Source organism: Callorhinus ursinus, unplaced genomic scaffold, assembly GCF_003265705.2.
Source record: "Callorhinus ursinus isolate GAN/ISIS: 27379988/994484 unplaced genomic scaffold, GSC_fseal_2.0 scaffold17, whole genome shotgun sequence".
NCBI lineage: Eukaryota > Metazoa > Chordata > Mammalia > Carnivora > Otariidae > Callorhinus > Callorhinus ursinus.
The window spans coordinates 30,214,086-30,236,783 of NW_027397079.1; the positions used below are offsets into that span (position 1 = coordinate 30,214,086).

The window sequence follows — 22,698 nt, forward strand, 5'->3', positions numbered from 1 at the left end:
ATTGAAAGGAGTGATTAATTGACAAGAAGCTTCTATGTCATTTGATTGAGTTTTCAACTACACATTCTTCATGTGAGAATTAAGATATGTTCAGAAAAAGAATCTGGGGCGCCTAGGTGGCTCAGTCGTTAAGTGTCTGCCTTCGGCTCGGGTCATGATGCCGGGGTCCTGTGATCGAGCCCCGCATCGGGCTCCCTGCTCAGTGGGAAGCCTGCTTCTCCCTCTCCCACTCCCCCTGCTTGTGTTCTCTCTCTTGCTGTCTCTCTCTCTGTCAAATAAATAAAATCTTAAAAAAAAAAAAAAAGAATCCACAAGAGGAAATATATTAAATGTTATTTTAAAATGTTTTATATAAATGTTGTTCTGCATTTTAATTTAGAGTTCTAGCTATTTAATTAACCTATAAAAATCCATGCCATTCACAAATAGTATAACTTGGAGAACAGATCATTGTTATTTTAATTCTTAGTCTACAAACCTATAAGAAGGAAGTTGCTACATTTACTTAAAAACAGTTGTAAAATATAACATGGTCCACCAATGATGAACTGTTCCAGGCAGAACGCACCTTGTCGGACAGGATATTTTTATAAGATGTGATGTGAGGAAATATGAAGAGAAATCGCCTTACACATATCTGAGGGAAAATTATTTAAGCAGCCATAATGGATTTTTTACAAATTTTGTACATTTCCCTTTAGTTGGTCCAGCTGGATTTTTTTTTTTTCTCAGCTATCCTCATGGCAGCTTCTTATTTTCACAACCCTAATACTCCAAAGCAGAAAGGCATCTTGTTCAGGCTTGATCCTCATGTTATCTGCAAAAAAAAAAAATAAGCCATACAAAGAGTTCTGGGGTATATTTGAGAATGAATAGATTATGGGGGCAGCAGAATTGCTGTGAATGTGCAAATGAGACTGGGTGTGAAAGCAAGATAAGCTTTAGGAAGGATATAGGTGACTCAGGGGGCACATAAGGGATTTATTGGAACCTTTAAAAACATTTTTTACAGTGCAGGTGAAGGGGACTGAGGCTTAAAATTGTTCAGCTTAGTGAAAAAATGAAACCTGACATCCACTACTTGTATACAAAGAGAAACAAGTATTTTAGTAAAACCTCCTACTTGTTCTTCTAAAGTTTCCAGAACATTGGCTGTGACTTTTTGTGTACAGTGTGCATTGAGGAGTAAGTCTAACAGAAGCTTCTAGTGGAGAGGGTTTTCATAAAGAATAGGACCAGCAATGATAGTCTCAATAATTTTCAAAATGTCATAACTCACTTCCCTCCTTTTGTAGAAGTGCAGCCCTGAGTATATTGGAGAACAGATCATTGTTATTTTAATTCTTAGTCTACAAAGCTATAAGAAGGAAGCCTGCTTCTCCCTCTCCCACTCCCCCTGCTTGTGTTCTCTCTGAAATTGTAAAAAAAAAAAAAAAAATCCTTGTCTAATCAAGGAAGAAAGCAAACTCTTCATTATTTTATTGATGTAACAAGATGTTAGATTATCTTCCAACCCCCAGGGGTATTCTTCTGGTTGTCTCATAGCTCTTGCTTCAACAACAAGCTTGCCACTTGTTACTGACACGATGTGTACATCAGTTCCCAAGCCAGAATATAAGGTCTGGAAGGAAGGAATTTGGGGTTATTTGAGTGTCCATTCCCATAGCATATCACTACACTGTTTCCCAGGAAGTATTAATTAAATGGATATAAACATAAACAGCGAGGTGATTTTTTTTAGTTAGATTATTATAATTTTTAAAGCTGTACATATATGTAATTTTTGGAAAGCCATATAAATCTTAAATCATGAAACATATTTAAGTATTTTAAAATCAAAGTTTAAAAAAATAACATTGACTTAAATAATATTAGAGAATTTTTACCATTTTGAGAAATATTTCACACTTTGTTCCTATTTCAGATTTTTTTCTGGTTTCTATATCCTGAAAGTTTCTTCATTTTTAGATGAATACTCATTTACACGGTGATTTAAAACAATCTGTTTCACTTTAGATGGGATTATTACAAATTATCTGAAAATGTATATATTAACTGGTTGGTCGCTGTTCCTCTCTGTGGTGCTGAAGAGATACTTGTTTGGGAGTAAGAGAATGCCGCCAGAGTTTTACTAAGGTTGAGTTTTCTTTTATTATTATTATTAGCAATAATAATAATAAAGTAGTAATAATATCATTTAGTGAGCACCTATCACTTGTCAGGTGCTTTCATCTGAGAATAAATATGTATTAGTCCCATTATATAAATGAGTAAACTAGGAGGCTCAGACAAGTCCGTGTCTGTCAAGGTTATATTACAGGTGGCAGCAGAAGCAGGGTTAGCCTCTCTGATTCTGTGTCCTATGCTCTTTTCACTCACTGATTGTAGAGGGTGAAAGAAGAACCTTCAGAGGGCTCCTCTTGTGACCTCTATTTTTTTAACATTTATTTATTTATTTTGAGAGAGAAAGAGAGAGTGGGGAGAGAGAGGGGCAGAGGGAGAGATAGTCCTAAGCAGACTCCACATTGAATGTGGAGTCCCACGCAGGGCTCAACCTCACAACCCTGAGATCACGACCTGAGCCAAAACCAAGAGTTGGATGCTTAACCGACTGCATCACCCAGGAGCCCCCTCTCTTGTGACCTTTTACCCTAAAGGGTAAGTGATCATTGCAGCTACTTTTGAAAATAGTCTTTTTCTCTAACGTGACTACTTGGACCAAATCAGTTCTAGAAATCAAGGTTCCTGAACAAAGTACAGAAATACACACACACACACACACACACACACACACACACACACACACACATTTACTATGATAACATTAAAACTAGAAAGTTTTAGGTAACAAATTATATTCATTTGGTACTTGGATAATTTAGAAGGAATACCATGAATCTGTAGTACACACACACTTTGGGATGGAGAGAGAATGATCAGTGCATTATGGTTGATAAAAGGTGTGTGCATTAAATATCTGAAACTCGGGTTATAAGAAACAAGCATAACATGTAATCTGTAGCCTCAACTACCGCATACTTCATTCTGATGGCAATTTTCAGATCAGTTTTGAGATGCAGACTAAAAATCATAACTTTTTGCTTAAATTCCAGATTGATATAGAAGGTTATTTGATTTAACAGTCTTTACAGTAAGTTTTCTTTTTTGTGTTTAGATTGACTTATTTTGTCAGTTTTTAGGGTTGTTTTGTTCCCCAGGCAAGATGGCATTCTCATCTCCTGCTGCTGCTAACATTTAAAGCATGCAGCCCTTTGTTGCGAGGTAGTGCAAATTCCAAATGACGGACGATGATTAAACAGAAAATGAAACTTGAATGGCACTATCTCAAAATCGACTTAAAGCCATGACAGGTGTCTTTCTGTAGCAATGTATCAGTTTGGAACACATGAAGAGTAAGAAATTGTGGCTTTTTCGTGGTTGGGTTTCTTTTTTCTTTGAAATCAAAGGGAGAAAATACCAATTTGTCCTGGATCACTCAAACAGTGATCTGGATTTCTAAACAGGGTGGACAACACGAGCACACGATGAATAATCCCTGAGCTTGCAGTCTGATACTGTGCACCATACCTATTTTAATACCAGCTGTAATTTTCTCATTTGTACACAGATACTGTAGTAACACTAAAAAAAAAAAAAGTATAACTGTAATTAAAAAGCCAGCACTCAAGAAAGATAAGACACAAAGAATTAATTGGGATTACAGCTCTTCCTTCTGTATTGACTGCAAAAGCTTGGTGATCTGAATTGTGCTCCAGCCCTGAGCTCAGGACTCCTTCCAACCCCCAAGGCTCTTCTTTAACATTTGTTATTACTTAGCTATTTTATTTGGCAGAGATCCCTCTATCTCATCTTCTAATGCACTGGCAAGGTTCCTGTTGCCAATAGCTTAGAGCCTACTACTGCTAGGGTAAGCGACATAGCCGAACTTTCTAGCCTCTGCATCCTTATAAATAATGCATCTGGTTTCCTGTAACTACATGAACCCTTAGACTTTGGTAGGCATGTCTTTGTTAGTCAGGGTAAAAGAGTGGGGAGATGAACGGTTGGGGAAATAGTTGTAGGCAGTTATTATCACTGATTAGAACCTGACTCCATCATACATGCATTAATCACTGGGTTAATGCTAATGGAAAGCTTATAATATTTATAGTAGACATAAACATGATACATAAAAATAATGTCTTTACTGACTAAACTGCATCTTAAATTCAACAGTGCTAATGTTCACCTAGGACCTTTTGAAATTCTATTGCCCATAATTAGATCTAATTTACTTATTTTTAAAACCTCTTTTACTCTGCACACAATCCATTTACTTTTTGGGTGTGTGCACACTTGTTCTTAAAAACAATAGTGAGATAATGGTTAAAGATAATACATAATGCTCCAGCTTGATGGTATAACAAGTTACTGGATTTAGAATAAAGAAGGAAAAATGCTATGATAATGAGTTATAGCAAAGTAAGTAATATATATCATACTTCTAACTTCAAAGTGTTTGTAAATTTATGTTATTAAAAATTAATGTTTTACTTTGAGCGACAGAGATATTAGTATTTAAACAAGAGAAACCAATTTTTAAAAGTGAAACTTCTTTAGCAATGTTCTTTAAGATGCACCTTCAATATTAATCTAAAGTAAGAAAGTTCCACCTCAGTATGTATTCTTCGCTTTATCGGACACACCATCATTGGACGTTCACAGAATGACTGTTCAGCATTAAAATTATGTTGTATGGATGAAAAAATTCAAATTGACTTAGATGTTGAATGAGAAGCAGGGTGCTCTAGAGCCTTGTATATTTTCATCAGAATTAATTGAGAGAAGGAAAAGTCATGTTTCTAAGTGGAGAAAGGATGTTAATCCTCTTCATTTTATTGTCAGTTTCTTTAATAACGATCGGTTTAAATCTGAATGGCTCGTGTACTTATGAATATGATGACTTATAACTAATAGTGACACTTATTTTGGTCATGTTTAGCTTTTGCCGTGTCAAGGGTTTTACAAAGCCTACGTAGTTATCAGAACTAATGTTAGTCAAAATGTTTAATACTTATTTCTTTGAATCATGTTGAATTTCCTTATTGATTAAACTAGTTTCTACAACCAGCCAATTTTAAATTAAATCATCAGATCTGTATCTGTATGTAGTATAATTTTTTCTCTTTGATTTTGAATACAATTTTTTTCTACTTTGAAATGTCAGAATTTCTGTGAAATGAAAACATTTCCTTAATGATTCAGAAAATTTTGCTAACCCTCTTTTAAAACTGTGCATTGTCATCACCGGTTAAATTGAGGAGTCTTCGATTCACCAAGAAGATAATAATAAAATATATTAGTATTTTACTCAGTTTATGTATTTTAACCCACTCACCAAAAACAATCAAGCCAATAACATCTAAAAAAATCAACCCATCATCAAATAACTACAATAGCCTAGTCTGTTTTGATGGTTGTTTTGTTATGATGGATACTGAGGCTAGAAATAGATGGATTATGTTTTTCTGCCTCTAATTGTCCAATACTTTCAAAGTCTTCCTGCTTAGGCATAGTGCTTTCTGGAATCAGATTTCTGCATTCTTCTATCATTAGTCAAAACAAAACACTATCAGAAAGAAATATTTTCATAACTGGATACTAAGTGAAGAAAAATCTCAGATACTTAGACATGCACATACAAGAAACAGTGTTTCCAGAGATGCCTGGGTGGCTCAATTGGTTAAACATCTGCCTTCTGCTCAGGTCATGATCCCAGAGTCCTGGGATCGAGTCCCACATCGGGCTCCCTGCTCAGTGGGGAGCCTGCTTCTCCCTCTGCCTGCCGCTCTCCCTGCTTGTGCTCTCTCTCTGACAAATAAATAAATAAAATCTTTAAAAACAAACAAACAAACAAACAAACAACAACAACAAAAAAAAAACAGTGTTTCCAGAATATATTTACCACACAAAGAGAATCCAGGAGAAGACATGGATTCTCACTTCTGAAGTATTTGCATTTGTGCCAGACTGGGATTAGGAAAACTAGGTTCTCCCTTAAAATATAACACCATGGAAGCAGGAACCATTGTGATCTTTCTCTTATTCTCGTAGTCTTAGGTAGGGCCTGGCATGTAGTAGGCACTTACTAAATAATGACCGAGTGAATGAGTGAACGAGTGAAGTTACCAAAGGCAGGAAGGACAAGGTGAACCTAGAATGTATCTGGAAAAACTGACAAAAGGCACACATTTAAAAAAATACCTGTGAAGCCTGTAGCAGAAGAGGCATCAACTGAAGACCAAGCCTTCCCTTTTCACTTTAATATGAATAATTTTTAACTTGCTATATTTGCACAATGTTTTCATATATTAATGTCTTTTAAAAAAATTAAATTTTCCTGTTAAAACTCCGGGTTTATGGCATGTCTTCCTCCCTAGTGATCATGTTCCTAGGAGAAGAAATATGCCACAGAGGGACATCACACTGTTTAGTATGTTCAAGCTTTTTGATTCGTGGTACCTGCTGGCAGTATCATGTAAATGGCTTGGTTTCATTATGGCCCGAGTTCAACCACACAGCATGATCAAGCGGACCACCTACAGTTGCAGATTAAATTCTATTGTTGGGGAAAGTGCCCTCATCTGAGGAGTAAATCTGTCGTTATCATATTCTTGTTTGGGTCCAAGAACAGTAGGGCTCAGCAGAAAAGTTATTTCTTCTGTTATTGATGACCTTTTTATTTAAGTCTTCTTCCATGGGTGCACTTTCAAAATATAATTCTCAAGAGGAGAAATAAGGATCCTGATGGTGAGGATGATAAATAAGGAAGGACAATGCTTGTCCTGCCTCTGTTTTTCAGAGTCAGCTTTCTCTTCTATTTTTTCTGAGGAGACTTGGACCTTATCACTCTCAAAATTTGAATCATGCCTTCACTCTTGGCAGATAACCCCACTTTCTACTTCAGAGAAAAGAGAGACTATAGCTGGAATGTCTTTTCCCTACCTGCTACCACATCTATAAACTCCAGCACAATGCCTGGGACATAACCAACCACTTAGGGAACATTTTTTGGATGGATGGGCAGTTAGATAGCAAGATAAATTAATGTACATCTTTGGTCTTTAGAAATGGTAGCTATTTTTGATCATATATAATACAGCGACCTCAAAATCTGAATCTACTGCTTTTGAAAAGCAGGTCATCATGAGGTTTTCCATTTTTACCTTCCAGACTGTGAAATGAAGTTCGATTAAATGCTGAACAGCAAAAATTTCCTAATCAGTTGCTGTATGTTGGCTGAATTACAGTAATATCATTTCATTTTGAGTTGGGCAATTCAAGCATTTAGCTCTGGGTTTTTGACAGCATACAGTTCACTAAAATAATTATTTTTGTACCCATTCAACCCATCTTTTTCCGTAGACATAGTTTATTTTAAACCTCCTGTTTCCAGGAGTACAGTGAGCTCTGAGCCTGGAGATGCCTAAAAATGTCTTACCTTCTCATTGCACTTTTTTTTTTTTTTTTTTTTAAATTTCAGCAACTTCTCTCTCCTGTTCGTTTGCATCACCAAAAGCTTAGGAACCTTGAAAAATTGTTTAATATGTGGTATTTATCTCAATAGATTCTTTGGTTTTAAGTTTCTGAATGATTACCAATAATTTAATTCTAGATATACTCATCAAAAACTTTTTCCTTGGCATCCTTTTGTGGGTGAAAGGGAAGAATAGGGGGGATCTAGGTGTACATGGATACCTTTTGGATATCCTTTTGTATTTAATTTTTTGGATCCCTTTGATATAGTCAGTAAACCTTTGGAAGGACATGGCAGAAGTAAAGATTGGGTTAAATCCAGGTATCTAACCTGGGGTGAAGGGGACTCAACCTAAGGATGGGTTATTTGTCTCACCTCTAGTGACAGGTCGTAGAAAAGTCTCAGGGAAGAATTTTTGAGAAACACTTCAGAAGATTTATGTTTCATTTGAGAAGGCTCTTTAAAAGCCTTTTCCTTCTTATGGGAGGTATATGGGGGTAGAAACAGCATATGGTTGAAACTCTCTGCACGGCAGTGATATGTAAAAGAAGTACTTTCCTGCTAGGTGAAATTACTCTGCATGCCTCTTGCTGTCACTGACATGATTTAGTTAAATACAGATGCTTTTAGAGGGGCTTTGTACTGCATCATAAATATTTAACAGTTTTATAAAATATCTGTATGCGTAACTGGGTAGGAAATACAGCGGTGGAGAAGCTCACCCTCCGCATCAGAGCCGTTTGGCCTTAGTGTCCCCTGACCGTTTGGCCGTTGAAAAAGATATGTTCAGGATGCAAGTGTCATCAACCATTAAAGGATTCTATTTCTGTTTTTCCAACAAAATGATGCTTACTGTCTAACCTTTCTGATCGTCAGTAAAGTGAACTTTACAATTTCCCTCTTCACATTATTCATAGATGTTCCAATCCCCCAGTGACTGAAGGAGGGCATTAAGAAAAATCTCTTCTTGGCAAATAAACGATATGAGGGAGGGGTCAGGAAAAGCTCTTAGATTTTCTGCAGCAACTAATGGTTTGTTTATATAAAGATACTTCATTGCCATTAGATAATAGTTAAAATGATACAAATCTTGTATTTTTGATATAATTTTGAAATTCATTTTAAAAATCAATTCCTTAAAGTAAGAGTGGTAAGGGGAGGTGGGTGCCGAGGGTACCTGCATAGAGGAAGGGAAATAACCAAGTGCAGGTTGATGAATGTGGAATTGGTTATTTTGTTTGTTTGGCATAGGCTGTGGAGTTGTTGTTGTTGTTTTTTAAGATTTTATTTATTTTTCGACAGAGAGAGAGCGAGAGAGGGAACACAAGCAGGGGGAGTGGGAGAGGGAGAAGCAGGCTTCCCACTGAGCAGGGAGCCCCATGTGGGACTTGATCCCAGGACCCTGGGGTCATGACCTGAGCCAACGGCAGACACTTAACGACTGAGCCACCCAGGCGCCCTGGAGTTTTTATAATAAAAACTTACTATAGCTTATTAAGGTGTGTTCTGTGTCATATGTGCTGGCGAGAAATAGCCATGAAAAAAATCTTCAAAATTTTTTTCCAGCGTTTTATTATGGAATGTTCAAATATACAGAAAAAGTGAATGCATTGTAAACAACTTATACCCATTGTCTAGATTTTACAGGTAACATTTGCTGTATTTGCTTTGAGCATCATTTTATTTATCCATCCACTCTTATTTTTGATGCCCTTTCAAGTAAGTTGCATATCTGAGTGCATTTTACTCCCACATATCCCACTCTGCCTGATACATGTGTTTTATTACAATCTTTAAAAGAATATGGAAGTGACAGATTATGCCAACAAACAGAATATAGGTTTCTCTGGAATGAGTCATCATATTTGGACCTGGGATTTTCTAGGCATCATATTTCAGAATTAACTCCATTAGCAACAGCCTTCTTTCTCCTTTTCCTGACAGTCGCTCCTTCCCTGTGCCAGTCTTCTGACTCTCCAAATTAAAAGAGGCCATAACCTTGCCTCGCCAGTTCTCAGCTATTGGCCATCTTGGTATCACATGTTTTTGAACCACTGAAATAATATTAGGCTGATCCCTATTTTGACATGACAGTCTTCTTTCCTCTCCCTTAATATAAGCTCCCTTCCATCCACTAGAGTCTCTATTCTGTACCTTTCTGTGTGAGCATAAAGCTCGTTGTCATGTTGCCATTGTTAAACTGATTTCTTATCTCCGACCTATCCTCTGTGAAAACTATTGGGCTCCACAGAGCACATTCTGTGTGTCCCCTTAGTGTGATGAAATCAGGTTGAATAAATGAGTCCAAATATGAATATTGATCTGTGGATATCTTCCGGAAAGAGGGCCTGAATATTCAGGAGAGCTGTGACCAAAAGTGGTCATGGGAGCATTAAACAGGGTTAACTTTCAGGTAGAAGCAGTCATAATGCAAGTTCAAGGTGAGATATTTCTATAGACATAATCCACGGCAGTAGTGACAGAACATCTAAACCCTCCCTTCTACTGTTCCTTTGTATTGACATTGGCAGTACATCCCTAAAGAGCTTTCCTTTGTAGAAATGAGTGGAAAGGAGAGGAGCATTAGACCTGAATTGTAGTCTTGACTCTGAAATTAATTTTGGTGTGACTCCAGGAAGATTATTTTTACCTCCTGGGACCTGTTTTCTTCTTGGACAAAATAAAATTCATGGGCAAGTCCTGCTTCAGCTCCAACGTTCAGTAAATGAACATTTTAGATCTAATTATTCTTGAGATTACAGTTCATCTTTGCATTAAGCCTAAACGCTTTCACTCCGTGTGATTTCTGAAATGAAAAAAAAAAAGGCATTCTTAAACAGATCTGAACTGAGCAACATATTGTGTGATTTAGAATAGAAGACTTTTGAATTGGAGACCGAATGACAAGACACTTTTATCTTATGACTCTTAAATTCGTATTTTTAAAGTAATAAAAATTATAACAATGCAGAAAAAGTGTCCACCCCTTGGACTGAGAAGCAGCAGAAAAATAGGAGGCTGGCATTTGATTTTAAATAGGATACTTCTGCTTCTATGAGCATTATAAGGCTTATGACCTTAACAGCATTGCCAGTTAGGTGACTCCCTCAGAATGCCAAATCAGCTCTGGCAACTGCTCATAGTTTTATTCCTCTTTTTTCCCTTTGGTGCAACTTTGTATTTTCACTTTGATCAGCAGCAAGGAGCAAGACTTACGTAGACCCTAAGGAAAATGTATATTGTAAGATGTTTCCTCTGGATGAACTCTTCTCAGATTTACAGATTTGGACTATATTTAAAAGTAGGACACTTCAGATAATTCCCTTCCCGAAGCTTCCTTGATTCCAGGTGAGTTGTGAGGGTTTATTTTATAGAAGGCTTTATATGATGTTTCAGAGTCTCTTGAGTGGATGGTACTGTCTTATAAGTAATTCATAGCTGCCTTCCTATGTGGACCATCTCATGCTCAACAGGTTCTGTCTGAAGCAGAAGATTGAAAAATCAAAGTAACAAATTCCAGAGCATTTGTAAAAGTGATGTGTTGTGCTATACACTGCATTTCTGGATTGATTTGGGGATTAGTTCATAGAGTCAGCTGACAAGAAACTGAAACAAATAGCTAGTGCCTAAGTGTAAATCAAGTTTAATTACTTCCGTGTTTGAAAACTTTCTGACTTTGTATTAAACAGGCATTGATTATCAGAGATATTTCTCCCTAATGTTTAATTTCTCTTACTGCAACAAAGTATAGCCTTTATTATTCCCCTTAAATAACATTATCTACATGCTCATAAAAGCGCCGATTATCCCTTGTTTTGCCATAAGACTTGAGGATAAAACAAACAAAAATTTTCTCCTAGCCATGGTGCTCTGTGATGTGATCTTAACTTCAAACAAGCAAAGGTATTTGTTCAAGGTAACTAATGCAACGTATATTGCTCTAGTAAACATTATGATTGACTATCCATCCATATATCAGAGTAGTCACTATAAGGATATTTTTTTTTCTATTACGCATATACACACACAGTACTTTAACATTATTTGTGTTTATTCACACAAGTACAACTCTTATCTGGAGTACCCATGCCTTTCACGTGTTTTCATGTAATTAATTCATCTCTCTTTAGTAGAGTTTCTAGTATTGATGCATTGATTCAACTACACATAGTGACATCTGTATGCCAGGCATGTTCTGGGCAGAAGGGATATAGTGGTGGAAACAGACACAAGTGCTTGACCTTATTGGAATTGACATTCAGGCAGTCAGTTTATCACACATTTCATAACAAAGCACACTGCGTAGAAAATACAGATAGATAATTCAGAATAACTGCCACTTTCTCCGTCATCCTTTGCTCATATTTCTAGTATATTCTAAATAGGGGAATGGGATGGAGTTAACAATGAGAAATAATATTTTAAGTATATAAAATGAGATAGAGTTATAAGCCTTTGCTCATTTTCTCATAAAATATCTTTTGAATGGAAACCCTCAATGACTTATCAATTTAGTGTATCTTTATTCATGCTTCTGAGTTCCTTGGGATGCAGTGTTGCATCATCAACATCAATTCAGAGTTTGTAGTTAATTAATAACTGTCAGAGATTTAATGCCACGTGACCTACCGAGATTTTTGTAGACGAAAGGGCAACCTAAATGTACCAAAGTCTCATTATTTTAGTGCAGTCCGCTAGTAAAACTGGTCAGGTAGAACATATTTTCCTTTTGAAATTAAATGTTGGAGAAGCTGAAACCATGATGAGTGTCCAAGAGTCATTTTTTTGTTATTGAGTTAGAATTCGCATAACCTAAAATCATTCCAATGTGAACAAGTCACTGATATTTATCACAATGTTGTGCAACCATCTCCAACTGCTTTCAGAACATGTCCAGTGTAATTTTAAAAGAAAGGTGACTTATAAAATCAAAAATAAAATAAACTGTTTTTGCATATAACTAATGAATTCACTTACGGGGAGTGAGAAACTAATAGGTTCTCTCAAAGTAAAGAAAACTTATTATAACTATCCCATTTAATAAAGATATCTTTCTACATTTAAATTCTCAAATCCTCATCTTTGAGGTCATATACTGTATCTTGAGCAACAGAGGATCTCAACTTATAAAGAACAAAATGTGCCAGAGTGAATTGATCGTCTTGTTACAAAATGAGAACACAGACCCACAGTCAGTACCAAACGTTTGATACAGCATCTCATAAAATAATTCTTGAAATTAAGTCAGATTGTTTTCTCTGAGAAAATTTTCACTGGGAAAGAATAGTATAATCCAGAGTCTTCACTCACCTTCAGAGTGGGGAGAAAACACCTGCCCAGTAAGGTAGGATGAGTTTCATATCCCCCCATTTAGCATTATGAATAATGTAAAAGAACATCAAATAGTACATGGATTTGGTTTGCCCTCAGAGAATTTTTCTGTTTAGTTGAAGAGAGAAGAATTACAGGAACAACAGTTAAATTTTGGTTTATTCCCAACTTTTCATCCACTGAAAGGATCTGTGGTGGTTAAACATGAAGCGTATTTATGGTAACAGAGTTTCAGTAGCATAAGAGAAATTCTCAAAAGGCATATTTAGGAACAATCAGAAAAATTTGATAAGGGTATGACTGAACTAAGCACTAAAAGATTTGAAAAAATGAACGAGAGTATAGAGGGTATTTTGAATAATTAGATGGATACAAAAAAAGTTTGCCCATTTATTAGAGGGGCCGTAATCTATATAATTCAATTTCAGTTAAAAATAAAAACCAAACAAAATGTATGTACTGAATGGATAATGCAGCTCTAGGCTTGGGACAGCCAGATAGTGATAGACCTGGCCTTCAAAGAAATTGTATTCTTCAGTCCTATACACATGGCATGACTAAATAATAGCACAGACTGTGAAGATGTGCCCCAGTAGTGGTACAGTTAAGAAAATGCTGGGTCCATGACTTGGAAGCATAGAAGGGCTGCAGGGAGGAGTTGTGGCCACCTAGGGAATGACTTTCAAATGAGAAGGAAGAGGCTAATAGATGCATTTGAGTACTCTGTCCTCTCCATAGGAAGCAGTAACTTTTTAAGGTTACCTTTAGAACATGAAGCTTTCTTGTGAAAACTGTGATTTCATAATTCATTAGCAAATACATAAATCATTACATTTTATCCATAGTCATCTCCAATGAGTATAATTTAGAAATGAAATTATCCCAGGGGCGCCTGGGTGGCTCAGTTGGTTGGGCATCTGATTGGTTTTGGTTCAGGTCATGATCTCCCGGGTCATGGGATGCAGCCCCGCATCCGGGCTCTGCACTCAGCAGGCAGTATGCTTGGGATTCTCTCCCTCTGCCCCTCCCCCAGCTTTGCTCATGGATGGTCTCTCTTTCTCTCAAATAAATAAATAAGTCTTAAAAAAAAATTATCCTGGTCATTGTAGTACTAGACACCATTTTAGGAGCAACGGTAAGATTTTTCAGAGATAAACATTTTCAGAGCAAAAGAGCCAAAATATAGGGGAAAAAAATGTAAAAGAGAAGAGAGGTTTGGGTAATATGGTCAAAAGCAAACTGGCATTTACTATCCTCTTTCATCTGCTAGAGCTGTGCTAAATACTTCTGATAATAAAAAAAAATAAATGCTGAACCCAATAGCCTGGCTTGAATTGAAGTAGCAGAGGAATTTCATTATATTTGATGATATGATAGGATTTCTTTTTTCTTCATTGAAGCTGGCTTAGAAGGAAGCTGGAATATTATGAAAGTGGATCAGAAATACACGTGTATTTTGATTTTCTTCTGCCAAATCCCATTCTGTATTACCCCATCTCCTCTTGTCCCAGGTCGACTTACTAACATTTACTTCCTTACCTTCTGTGGTGGATGAATTATGGCGGCAAATTCTTTGTCACCGTCCCATCGAGACTAAATCCTCTCCCCCCCCCCCCCAGCCCTGTCCTGCTTCACCAGTAGGAGGCAATGGAAATAACCCATGTAGCGTCCAGATTTAGTCTGAAGGAGGACTGGCAGCTTGTGCTTCCTCCTTCTTGGGATGCTTCTGCTCAGAACCCAGCCGCCATGCTTTGAGAAGCCCAAGCCACAGGGGGAGGCCATGGGTTGATGTGCCCTCCTGCAGCCCCCACTGAGCTCCCAGCTGACATCTGGCATCAGCTGCTGGGCACGTGAGTGCTATCTTCAATAGTTCAGCCCCGTTCTGCCCCAGCTGACATCAAATGGAGCAGAAGAACCACTCAGCTGAACCCTGTCAGCCTGCAGACTCAGGAGATAGACAATAACCGTTGTTCTTTCAAGCTGTTTTGGGGCAGTTCGTTTCATGGAGGTACATAACCGAGAGCGCTTTCCAGAGAAAATGCTAGAACCGAGACTGTGGAGGAGCTCATTCAATTTCCATTATAAGTAGGTCACATTTAAATAGCCTATGCTTGATCCTTATAACTTCTGGATATCACTAGGCAAAATTTTAGAAAGCTCTTATTTTGGAAAGGAGGCACCTTTAAGTTTGTTTACAGACTACATTAAGGAACTAAGCCTTTTTCATTGTTATACTTTTTGGTTCCCTTATTCTCCCAATGAAGTGGTAGGTAAGCAACATATGATCAGATGCATTATTGTGATTAAAAAGAAAAGCAGTATTTTTCAGCAGAAATAGCATGAATCAGACTTTTTTTTTTTTTTAAGATTTTATTTATTTGTTTGAGAGAGACAGAAAGCTCAAGGAGACAGGCAGGCAGAGGGAGAAGGAGAAGCAGGCTCCCCACTGAGCAAGGAGCCCAATGTGGGCCTCGATCCCAAGACCCTGGGATTGTGACCTGAGCCGAAGGCAGATGCCTAACCGACTGAGCCACCCAGGCGCCCTTGAATCAGACTTTTGTTCAGATCTCGGCCCTGTCACTTAATAGCTTTGTGACCATGGCTAAGTTACCTAAGCTGCCTGAGTCGTTGTCTTTTTTTTTTTTTTTTTGAAGATTATATGTACTGTACAGGATTAGTGAAGATAAGAAAATAATATATATTAACAACCTAGCAGAATGCCTGGCACCAAGGTGTGATGTAGCTTTTGTTGTGATGAACGAGGTGGTAATGTGATTTTTAAAAGGTAGCAAAATTCTGGCTCATGTTTATTTTTTAAGGGGACACAGAAATATGGGTGCTCCTGGGCTTTATTGGGGTGGAGCCTGAAGGGTTAAAGTGTTATATCCTTGTGATTCTTCCTCCAAATAGGCATGTTTCAGCCAAAGGAAATTCTGATCCCTCACCGATTCACACCACCCTTCCTTACTTCTTTACTCCTAGAGGGGATGTGATTAAGGGATAAAGACAACCTTCCGCTAGTCCCAACGGGGGAATGGATGGAGAACTGTTTTTTGTTTTTGTTTTTTTCTTTACCTCCTGTACCCCCTTTCTTCAATTACATTCACCTTCTGATTTGGTGGGAAACCACTTTACAGGACGCTGGCTTTCCGCAAGCCTATCTTAGCTTCAAGGAGCCACGGGGCTCTTGGAATACCTCTCCAGGGAGGACAGTACACACCCCACAGTCCGATGTGTGTAGCCCAGGGGAAAGAACCGTTGTGGCAGCCCACAGGGTTTTGTCTCTGCTGTTTTGTCTGAGTCTTTGTAGAATATGTCGTTTTCCTTTCTAAGTGCTGGGTGTCTTTAAGATGACAACTAGAGCAGAGCCCGATAATTTCTTTTTCTACAGACTACATTTGCTCTGAGTGATTGAGGTGAGTAGTTGTTGGTACAAGCTGAGGACCACTTTTTTAAACTCTGGGTTACTGTCCTGGGTATCTTCTCTTACCTGCCCGACTTGGGCTGCCTGAACCCCATTTTGATTTTTGAAACCTAGATTGGCTCTGAATGGAAATGCCAATGTGTTATACTTGAGTGTAAGGTTGGTTTGGGACGGAAGTGAGGAGGTAGGGCCCATGTATTTAAACTGGTGATCTGGAAAGGAATTATAAAGTACCCTAATTTAGCATAAACATTTACTTTGCTTGTATGGGTTTTGAATATTTACATGAATATTGATTATTAAAATGTTACTCCCTCTCAGTATGAATACTGTAAATGCTAAGAAACAGATTTCCTGTGATAGGAAATTTCATGTCCGTTGTTAGAATCTTTAAGAAAACTCTCACTGCTTTAAAATCAAATAGTTAATGGGGCGCCTGACTGGCTCAGCCGGTTGAGCATCTGACTCTTGGTTTCAGCTCAGGTCACGATCTAAGGGTCCTGAGATGCAGCCCCACTGAGTGTAGAGCTTACTTGGGAGTCTCTCCCTCTGCCCCTCCCCCCGCTCATGCTCTCCCTCCCTCCCCTCTCTAACATAAATAAATTAATTTAAAAAATAAAATAGTTAAAGCTAGAAAGCCGGCACAAGATCTCATTTTAAGTATTACTTTAAAATATTGGTTATTGGTATATAAGTGCAGGTTATGGAGAGGATAAGTCATTTTGCCCATAAGCTTGTCACAGTCATAATTACAATTAGGCAAATTGTCTCAGGCTTTTGTAGTAGTTGTTACTGCAAACACATTTTGAGATTTAACGTCCTTTAAATCATTTATAATTATGGGCCAATTTCATTTTGAAAGAAATGGTAATATTCTTATTGCATGCCCACTTAAAGCGTAAAACTATTTAAGAGCAGGAAAGATTGTGCTACACCAAATATAATGTGCTTAAAGCAGAATTTTTCAGGACTTGAGCTCTAAATTTATTGCTTCTGGGACTCATATGCTGTTTGTGTGTGTAGTATACATTTAGAGAGAGTTTTTAAGAGTCCTGTTGACATAGGTGAGCAGAATGGTTCCTTGGAAACCATTTGAGTGTGCAGTCACAGTAAAGCAGGGATTAAAGGTTCAGATGCATATAGTGTGAACTGACATGCAAGAATGGGAGGTTCCGGGAATCCTGTACTCCCTATTGAAGACTGCATTTCTTCCAGCCTTTTAAGGGCTGCTATTTTATAAGGGGGAGAAAAACCCTGCGTTGAAACTTTCTGCAAGGTAAAGCTACTGAAACCTAACACAAAAGGCATGCTTCCCCCCCGCCATTTCTTGGATCATTGCCTTTATTTATTTCACTTATATGTAAGCATACATGAGTAGGTTTTTACACATAATCATACATAATCAAATGCATTGTTGCTATTATCATTTTCAGCAAACTCTTATCTGTTAGATCAATCAAAAATAAGAACAAATTTTTTTTTTACCGTCACTTTTGTTTTGTTTTGTTTTGTTTTGTTTTGTTTTGGTGCTTTTCCTTTCTTCATGTGCATCTGAGTTTCTGACCTATATCACTTTCCTTCTCTTTAAAGAATCTGTTTACTATCTCTTGCTACTGGCTATAAATCCCCTCAATTTGGTTTGTCTGGAGAAATCCTTTATTTCTTCTTCACTTTAGTGGAAAACTCTTCTTCATACTTGCAGTGTGGTTCTAGCTGAGGACATGTGGTATATATTACAGCACCCAGGGAATTCAAACCTCTGCAGTGTGGAGTCACCATGAAGGCTAATTTCAAAATGAAGAGCGCTATTTACCAGTGTTTCTTATTAGCTTGACATTAGTCTCGGACTGCTGCGGGTGGGAAGAGGAAATGGAAATTTAAGTGGGACCAGAGTGGGGCTACGTGAACACGTCTCCCCTCGCCTAGCACCCCTCCTCCAACATCGCTTCACCCTGGGTATTGGAAAGTCTTACAGGATCGTCGGGAACGGGGCTGAAGGCAGAGCTGTCCATGGTTCGGAAAAAAATGTTCTAACTGTTGGTTGAAGATCAGGTAATACCAGTCCTCTTGGTGAACAAAACTTACTAGAGGGCAGGGGAAGGAATGCTATCTCTCAGCGGCAGGCAAGAAGAAATTGCTGTTGAAAAGCTTACCTCTCTAGGGAGGAATCAGATATCAGACTTTGCCAAGCCTCAGGTCCAACCCATAAGGTCCCACCTACATCCCCCGCCCCATCCCAGCTTTGTTAGATTGCTAGCATCGATCGCTGGCTTTTTCTGACCCAACAGTGGGTGAAGGAAAGAGAACCGGCAAGACTGGAAGCGAGCAAGGTGGGGGTGGAAAACGGGGGCCGCTTCTTGTGGAGAGAAAAGGAAAAAGGGAAGAAGCGGGGTGGGGGCCATGGGGACTGAGCTTAAACTGGTGCCTGCCTGCTTCTCTTTGATTTGATGGCCTTTATTCCTTCTAATTGGATAAAATAGGAAGTCACTGGCAGTCCTGCGTTGCTGGGTGTACTGATTTTACTCAGAGCATCCAGCAGCTCTGGAGTACGGACAGAGGGAGGAGGGAGGAGAAAAGAGAGAGAGAGAGAGAGAGAGGGAGAGAGGGAGAGAGAACGTCTTTGGATGGGGAGGGGAAAGGAAGAGAAAGAGACTATGAAGCAGGGCCGGGCGAGCTGCAGAGGAAGAAAGTGAATGAGCGCTCCAGAAGGACAAAGAGGAGTGGTTGGGGGGTGGGGGTGGAGGCAGGGCGGGGAGGGGAGTCACCGCCCCTCCGGGGCCGTACTCTTCCCTTCGGATCCCTCTGCCATGACCCTGTTTGCAGTGATGCTCGCAGGGCAGGCACCTGCTGCTCTATAATGATTCAGCCTCTTCCAGCCGTCGCGTTAACACAACAGGATGCTGTTGCTACTGGCCCTGCTGCCTCTCTTCCCGCCGCCGCCGCCACCGCCGCCGCTGGTCCTGCTTTTGCTTTTACTTCTCCTGCATGACAGTTGCTTTCTCCATCTAAGCAGACAGCAGCTTCAGATACTCGAGGTGAGAAACATGCCTTTCAGTTTGGGCTACTGGTTTACCTAATTGACCAACCCTCGGCTCGGTTTCGGTTTTGGCCCCGGTCCTCTTGACCAGCCGGGATGGTTTGGAGAAGCATTTGAAAGAACTGCAAAAGTGGCCCAGAAACAGCCGTCACGAATTACAATATACTTGTATTTGGTAGTTTGCTAGAGGCTTTTTTTCCTCCTTCCTGCCTCCTGAACTCCTCTTGCTTTTGATAATGGCCTTGGACTTGGAAGACTTATCGATTTCCCCATGTAAGATGCTGCATCATTTGGTTGGGGGGGGCTCTGCATGGTAATGGACCGTGAGAGAGGCCAGGCCTTCTGGAGGTGAGCCGATGGAGATTTATTCCCCAGACATGTCCGAGGGAGCTGCTGAGAGGTCCTCCAGCCCCTCCACTCAGCTGAGTGCAGACCCATCTCTTGACGGGCTTCCGGCAGCAGAAGACATGCCAGAGACCCAGACTGAAGATGGGAGAACCCCTGGACTCGTGGGCCTGGCAGCTCCCTGCTGTGTCTGCCTGGAAGCCGAGCGCCTGAGAGGTTGCCTCAACTCAGAGAAAATCTGCATTGTCCCCATTCTGGCTTGTCTAGTCAGCCTCTGCCTCTGCATTGCCGGCCTCAAGTGGGTGTTCGTGGACAAGATATTTGAGTATGACTCTCCTACTCACCTTGACCCTGGGGGGTTAGGCCAGGACCCTATTATTTCTCTGGATCCAACTGCTGCCTCAGCTGTGTGGGTAGCATCTGAGACATACACTTCACCTGTCTCTAGGGCTCCCTCTGAAACTGAGGTTCAAGTTACACTGCAAGTTGACAATGCTGTTGTGTCCTCCCAACCCGCAGCGGTACCCACCCCGAAGAATCGTATTTTTGCTTTTTCTTTCCTGCCGTCCACCGCACCATCCTTCCCTTTCCCCACACGGAACCCTGAGGTGAGAACACCCAAGTCAGCAACTCAGCCACAAACAACAGAAACTAATCTCCAAACTGCTCCTAAACTTTGTAAGTAGAGAGAGAGAGGTGATGAATAATGGAAAGGGGTGGGCTTGAGGCGCCAAAAGGCGTTCTCTAGCACAGGGAGCTGTTTCCTTGTCTTCTATTTTAATTGCATGGTTTTGTTGAAGCACATCATGTGACTGGAACGCTTGGGGTGGCCATGAAGAGATGAGTAAAATGATCTTGCAAACTGCTGGTGTGAAGCAGCGTTCCCTCCAGCCAGATTGTTCACGGGCTGGGGTTGGGGGGGGGACCCCCAGCTTGAGCGTCTGCGAGTCATGCTTGAATGTCACTGCAGTTCCATTGATTTCTAACACTTTTTAAAAAATTAAGACAGCAGAGCATCCTTTCTGTTTTAAAGGAGTGTGACTTCCATAGAGCGGCGAGTGTGGTTTCACGTCTGTCTCGTTCCCATGTAGCCTTCCCTCACCCCTCCTCACCCTCCAGTTCCCCTTGGCCTCCCAGCAGCCCCACGCCGCCTGGTATCTGCCTCCATCCCTTCTTCCTGTTCCCTTCACCGCTCTCTGCTCTCACCACGTTTCTCTTTTAATTGGTTCTTCCTGATAGCGCAGTCACTGTGCTCAGCCCCCAGCAGCGGCGGGCTCTCCCTGTCCTGCCCAGATTGTCATTTCAGCTCCTGAGCACTGGTGAGGGGCAGCTTTATTTTCTTCAGGACGCAGCACAAAGTCTGCATGAAGGGATTTTCCCAAGTTAGTTTTGTCTTCTGTAATCAAATGTTCAAAGAGCTTCCTTGGCAGTCATTAAAAAGTACAAGATCCATCAGGAAGGTACATCGTTTTTGTTGTTTTTTTTTGGTTGTTGTTGTTTTTCCCAGACGTGTCATTTTTTGCCCTGCAGCCACACAGTTTAATAACCTGTGAGTGAGGAGAGCCCACGCTCTTAAAACAGTACAGAACAATGTGCTCCTGTTCCGACTGGGGCCGCGCGATGCTTTTACAATGGAAAGTTGACAGGGATGAAACCATGACTAGTCAGATTGCTCCAAACGCCAGTAGAGAGGGAGGAGTTTCCTCTAGCTTCTTTTTTTTTTTTAAGATTTTTTTTTTACTTATTCATTGGAGACACAGAGATACAGAGAGAAAAGAGAGCATGAGCAGTGGGAGAGGCAGAGGGAGAGGGAGAAGCAGGCTCCCCGCTGAGCAGGGAGCCGGACGTGGGGCTCGATCCCAGGACCCTGGAACCATGACCTGAGCCAAAGGCAGACGCTCAACCATCTGAGTCACCCCTCCTCTGTGACTCTTTTTTCTAAATGTTTCTGATTTATTTTCGTCTCTCTGTCTTCTACCACTTTCTCCCATTGATGAATATTCCCTTAGTAGAAAAAAGTGAAAGATGAGAGGATTTGGTTCTTAATAACGTGTGTAAAATCTCCTAGAGTTGAGGGTAAGGGTTCCGTGATGAAATACTCACCCCTTCTGTTTCCCTCTGGATGCTAAGGAAAAATAAAGAATATCTTTTCCAGACATTATGTTCCAAATGAGGGAGAGCCATGTGGTAGAGAAACACAGAAAACTTGATTTGTGCTTGTGATTCAAGATCGTTTCATACACAGCAGTTTCAGTGGCAAAGATTAAAAAAGAGAGGGAGAGGCTTGTTTTTCAGGTGTAATTAGGAAAGAACCTCCTTTCTGCAGACACTGCTTTGTATCTTTATCAAATCCCTGAAGCATCATTAAAGGTCTGATAGACATCACTGCATTCATCGCCTCTTCCCACCTGGCAAAGTGACCAGGAAATAATACCCAGATGAAATGACAGGCTATAAAAAGCAAGTACAGATCCTGAAAAGAGAAGCAAAATTCACCATGAAGACAAGGTTACTTCTTTGTCTTTATCGCTTGAAACTTGTCTTTAATTAAAATGTGCCCAAAGAGGTTTAGTTGTCCAGAAAAAGAAAGAGGACCCTTTGGGGGAAAAAAAAAAAAACAAACCTCTTCAAGTAAAGTCTATAATTTTGTCATCTTTGGGAGGGGGGGAAGCAAACAAAGAACCATCCAGTTACCTTTTCCTGATCTAGGACCATGTCAAAAAGTATGTTGTGACTTTCTGAGAAATTATTTTTGAAGGTAAATTCTTCTACTAAGTGTTTTCCTAGGGTATGCATTCCATATAGTTTCTCTTCTCTTTATTTTCGAGCTTGGGCATTGATTTTCTGGCATTTGCATTGAGTGGAAAAGATTTACTGCTGCCTAAAAGCATCGCAGTGGCCAGTTCTGGCCAGAGACACAGCTGCAGCATTTTGAAGTGCGTTGGAGATCAGCTTGTAAGTAGTTTTCTCCTGAAAAGTTAGGGGTAGACAGTGCTTGACACTTTACAGCCTATGGGTTTTCTG

General features: G+C 39.8%; 2 protein-coding genes across 13 annotated transcripts in view; both read left to right on the plus strand.

Moving 5' to 3' along the window:
- The window catches only part of NRG1 (neuregulin 1), a 1,085,273-nt gene that overhangs the window by 945,166 nt on the left and 117,409 nt on the right, over window positions 1–22,698 (plus strand). For 5 of the 12 annotated variants that reach the window (XM_025885968.2, XM_073902429.1, XM_073902431.1 and 2 more), the window contains exon 1: window positions 19,678–20,352. The exons of the other annotated variants lie outside the window; for them this stretch is intronic. In XM_025885968.2, coding sequence (XP_025741753.1) covers window positions 19,686–20,352 — 667 coding nt within the window. In that variant the 5' untranslated portion in view covers window positions 19,678–19,685. Of the gene's footprint in view, window positions 1–19,677; window positions 20,353–22,698 lie in introns of those variants that run through there. 12 annotated transcript variants of the gene reach the window in all.
- Window positions 19,030–19,386, plus strand: LOC141374357 (uncharacterized). The gene has a single exon (XM_073902441.1). The coding sequence runs from the start codon at window positions 19,190–19,192 to the stop codon at window positions 19,367–19,369; it is 180 nt and encodes a 59-aa protein (XP_073758542.1). The 5' UTR covers window positions 19,030–19,189; the 3' UTR covers window positions 19,370–19,386.

What these genes read in the sequence shown, in the direction of transcription:
- LOC141374357 (XM_073902441.1), top strand. Translation starts at nt 19,190, where the DNA reads ATGCTGTTGCTACTGGCCCTGCTGCCTCTCTTCCCGCCGCCGCCGCCA.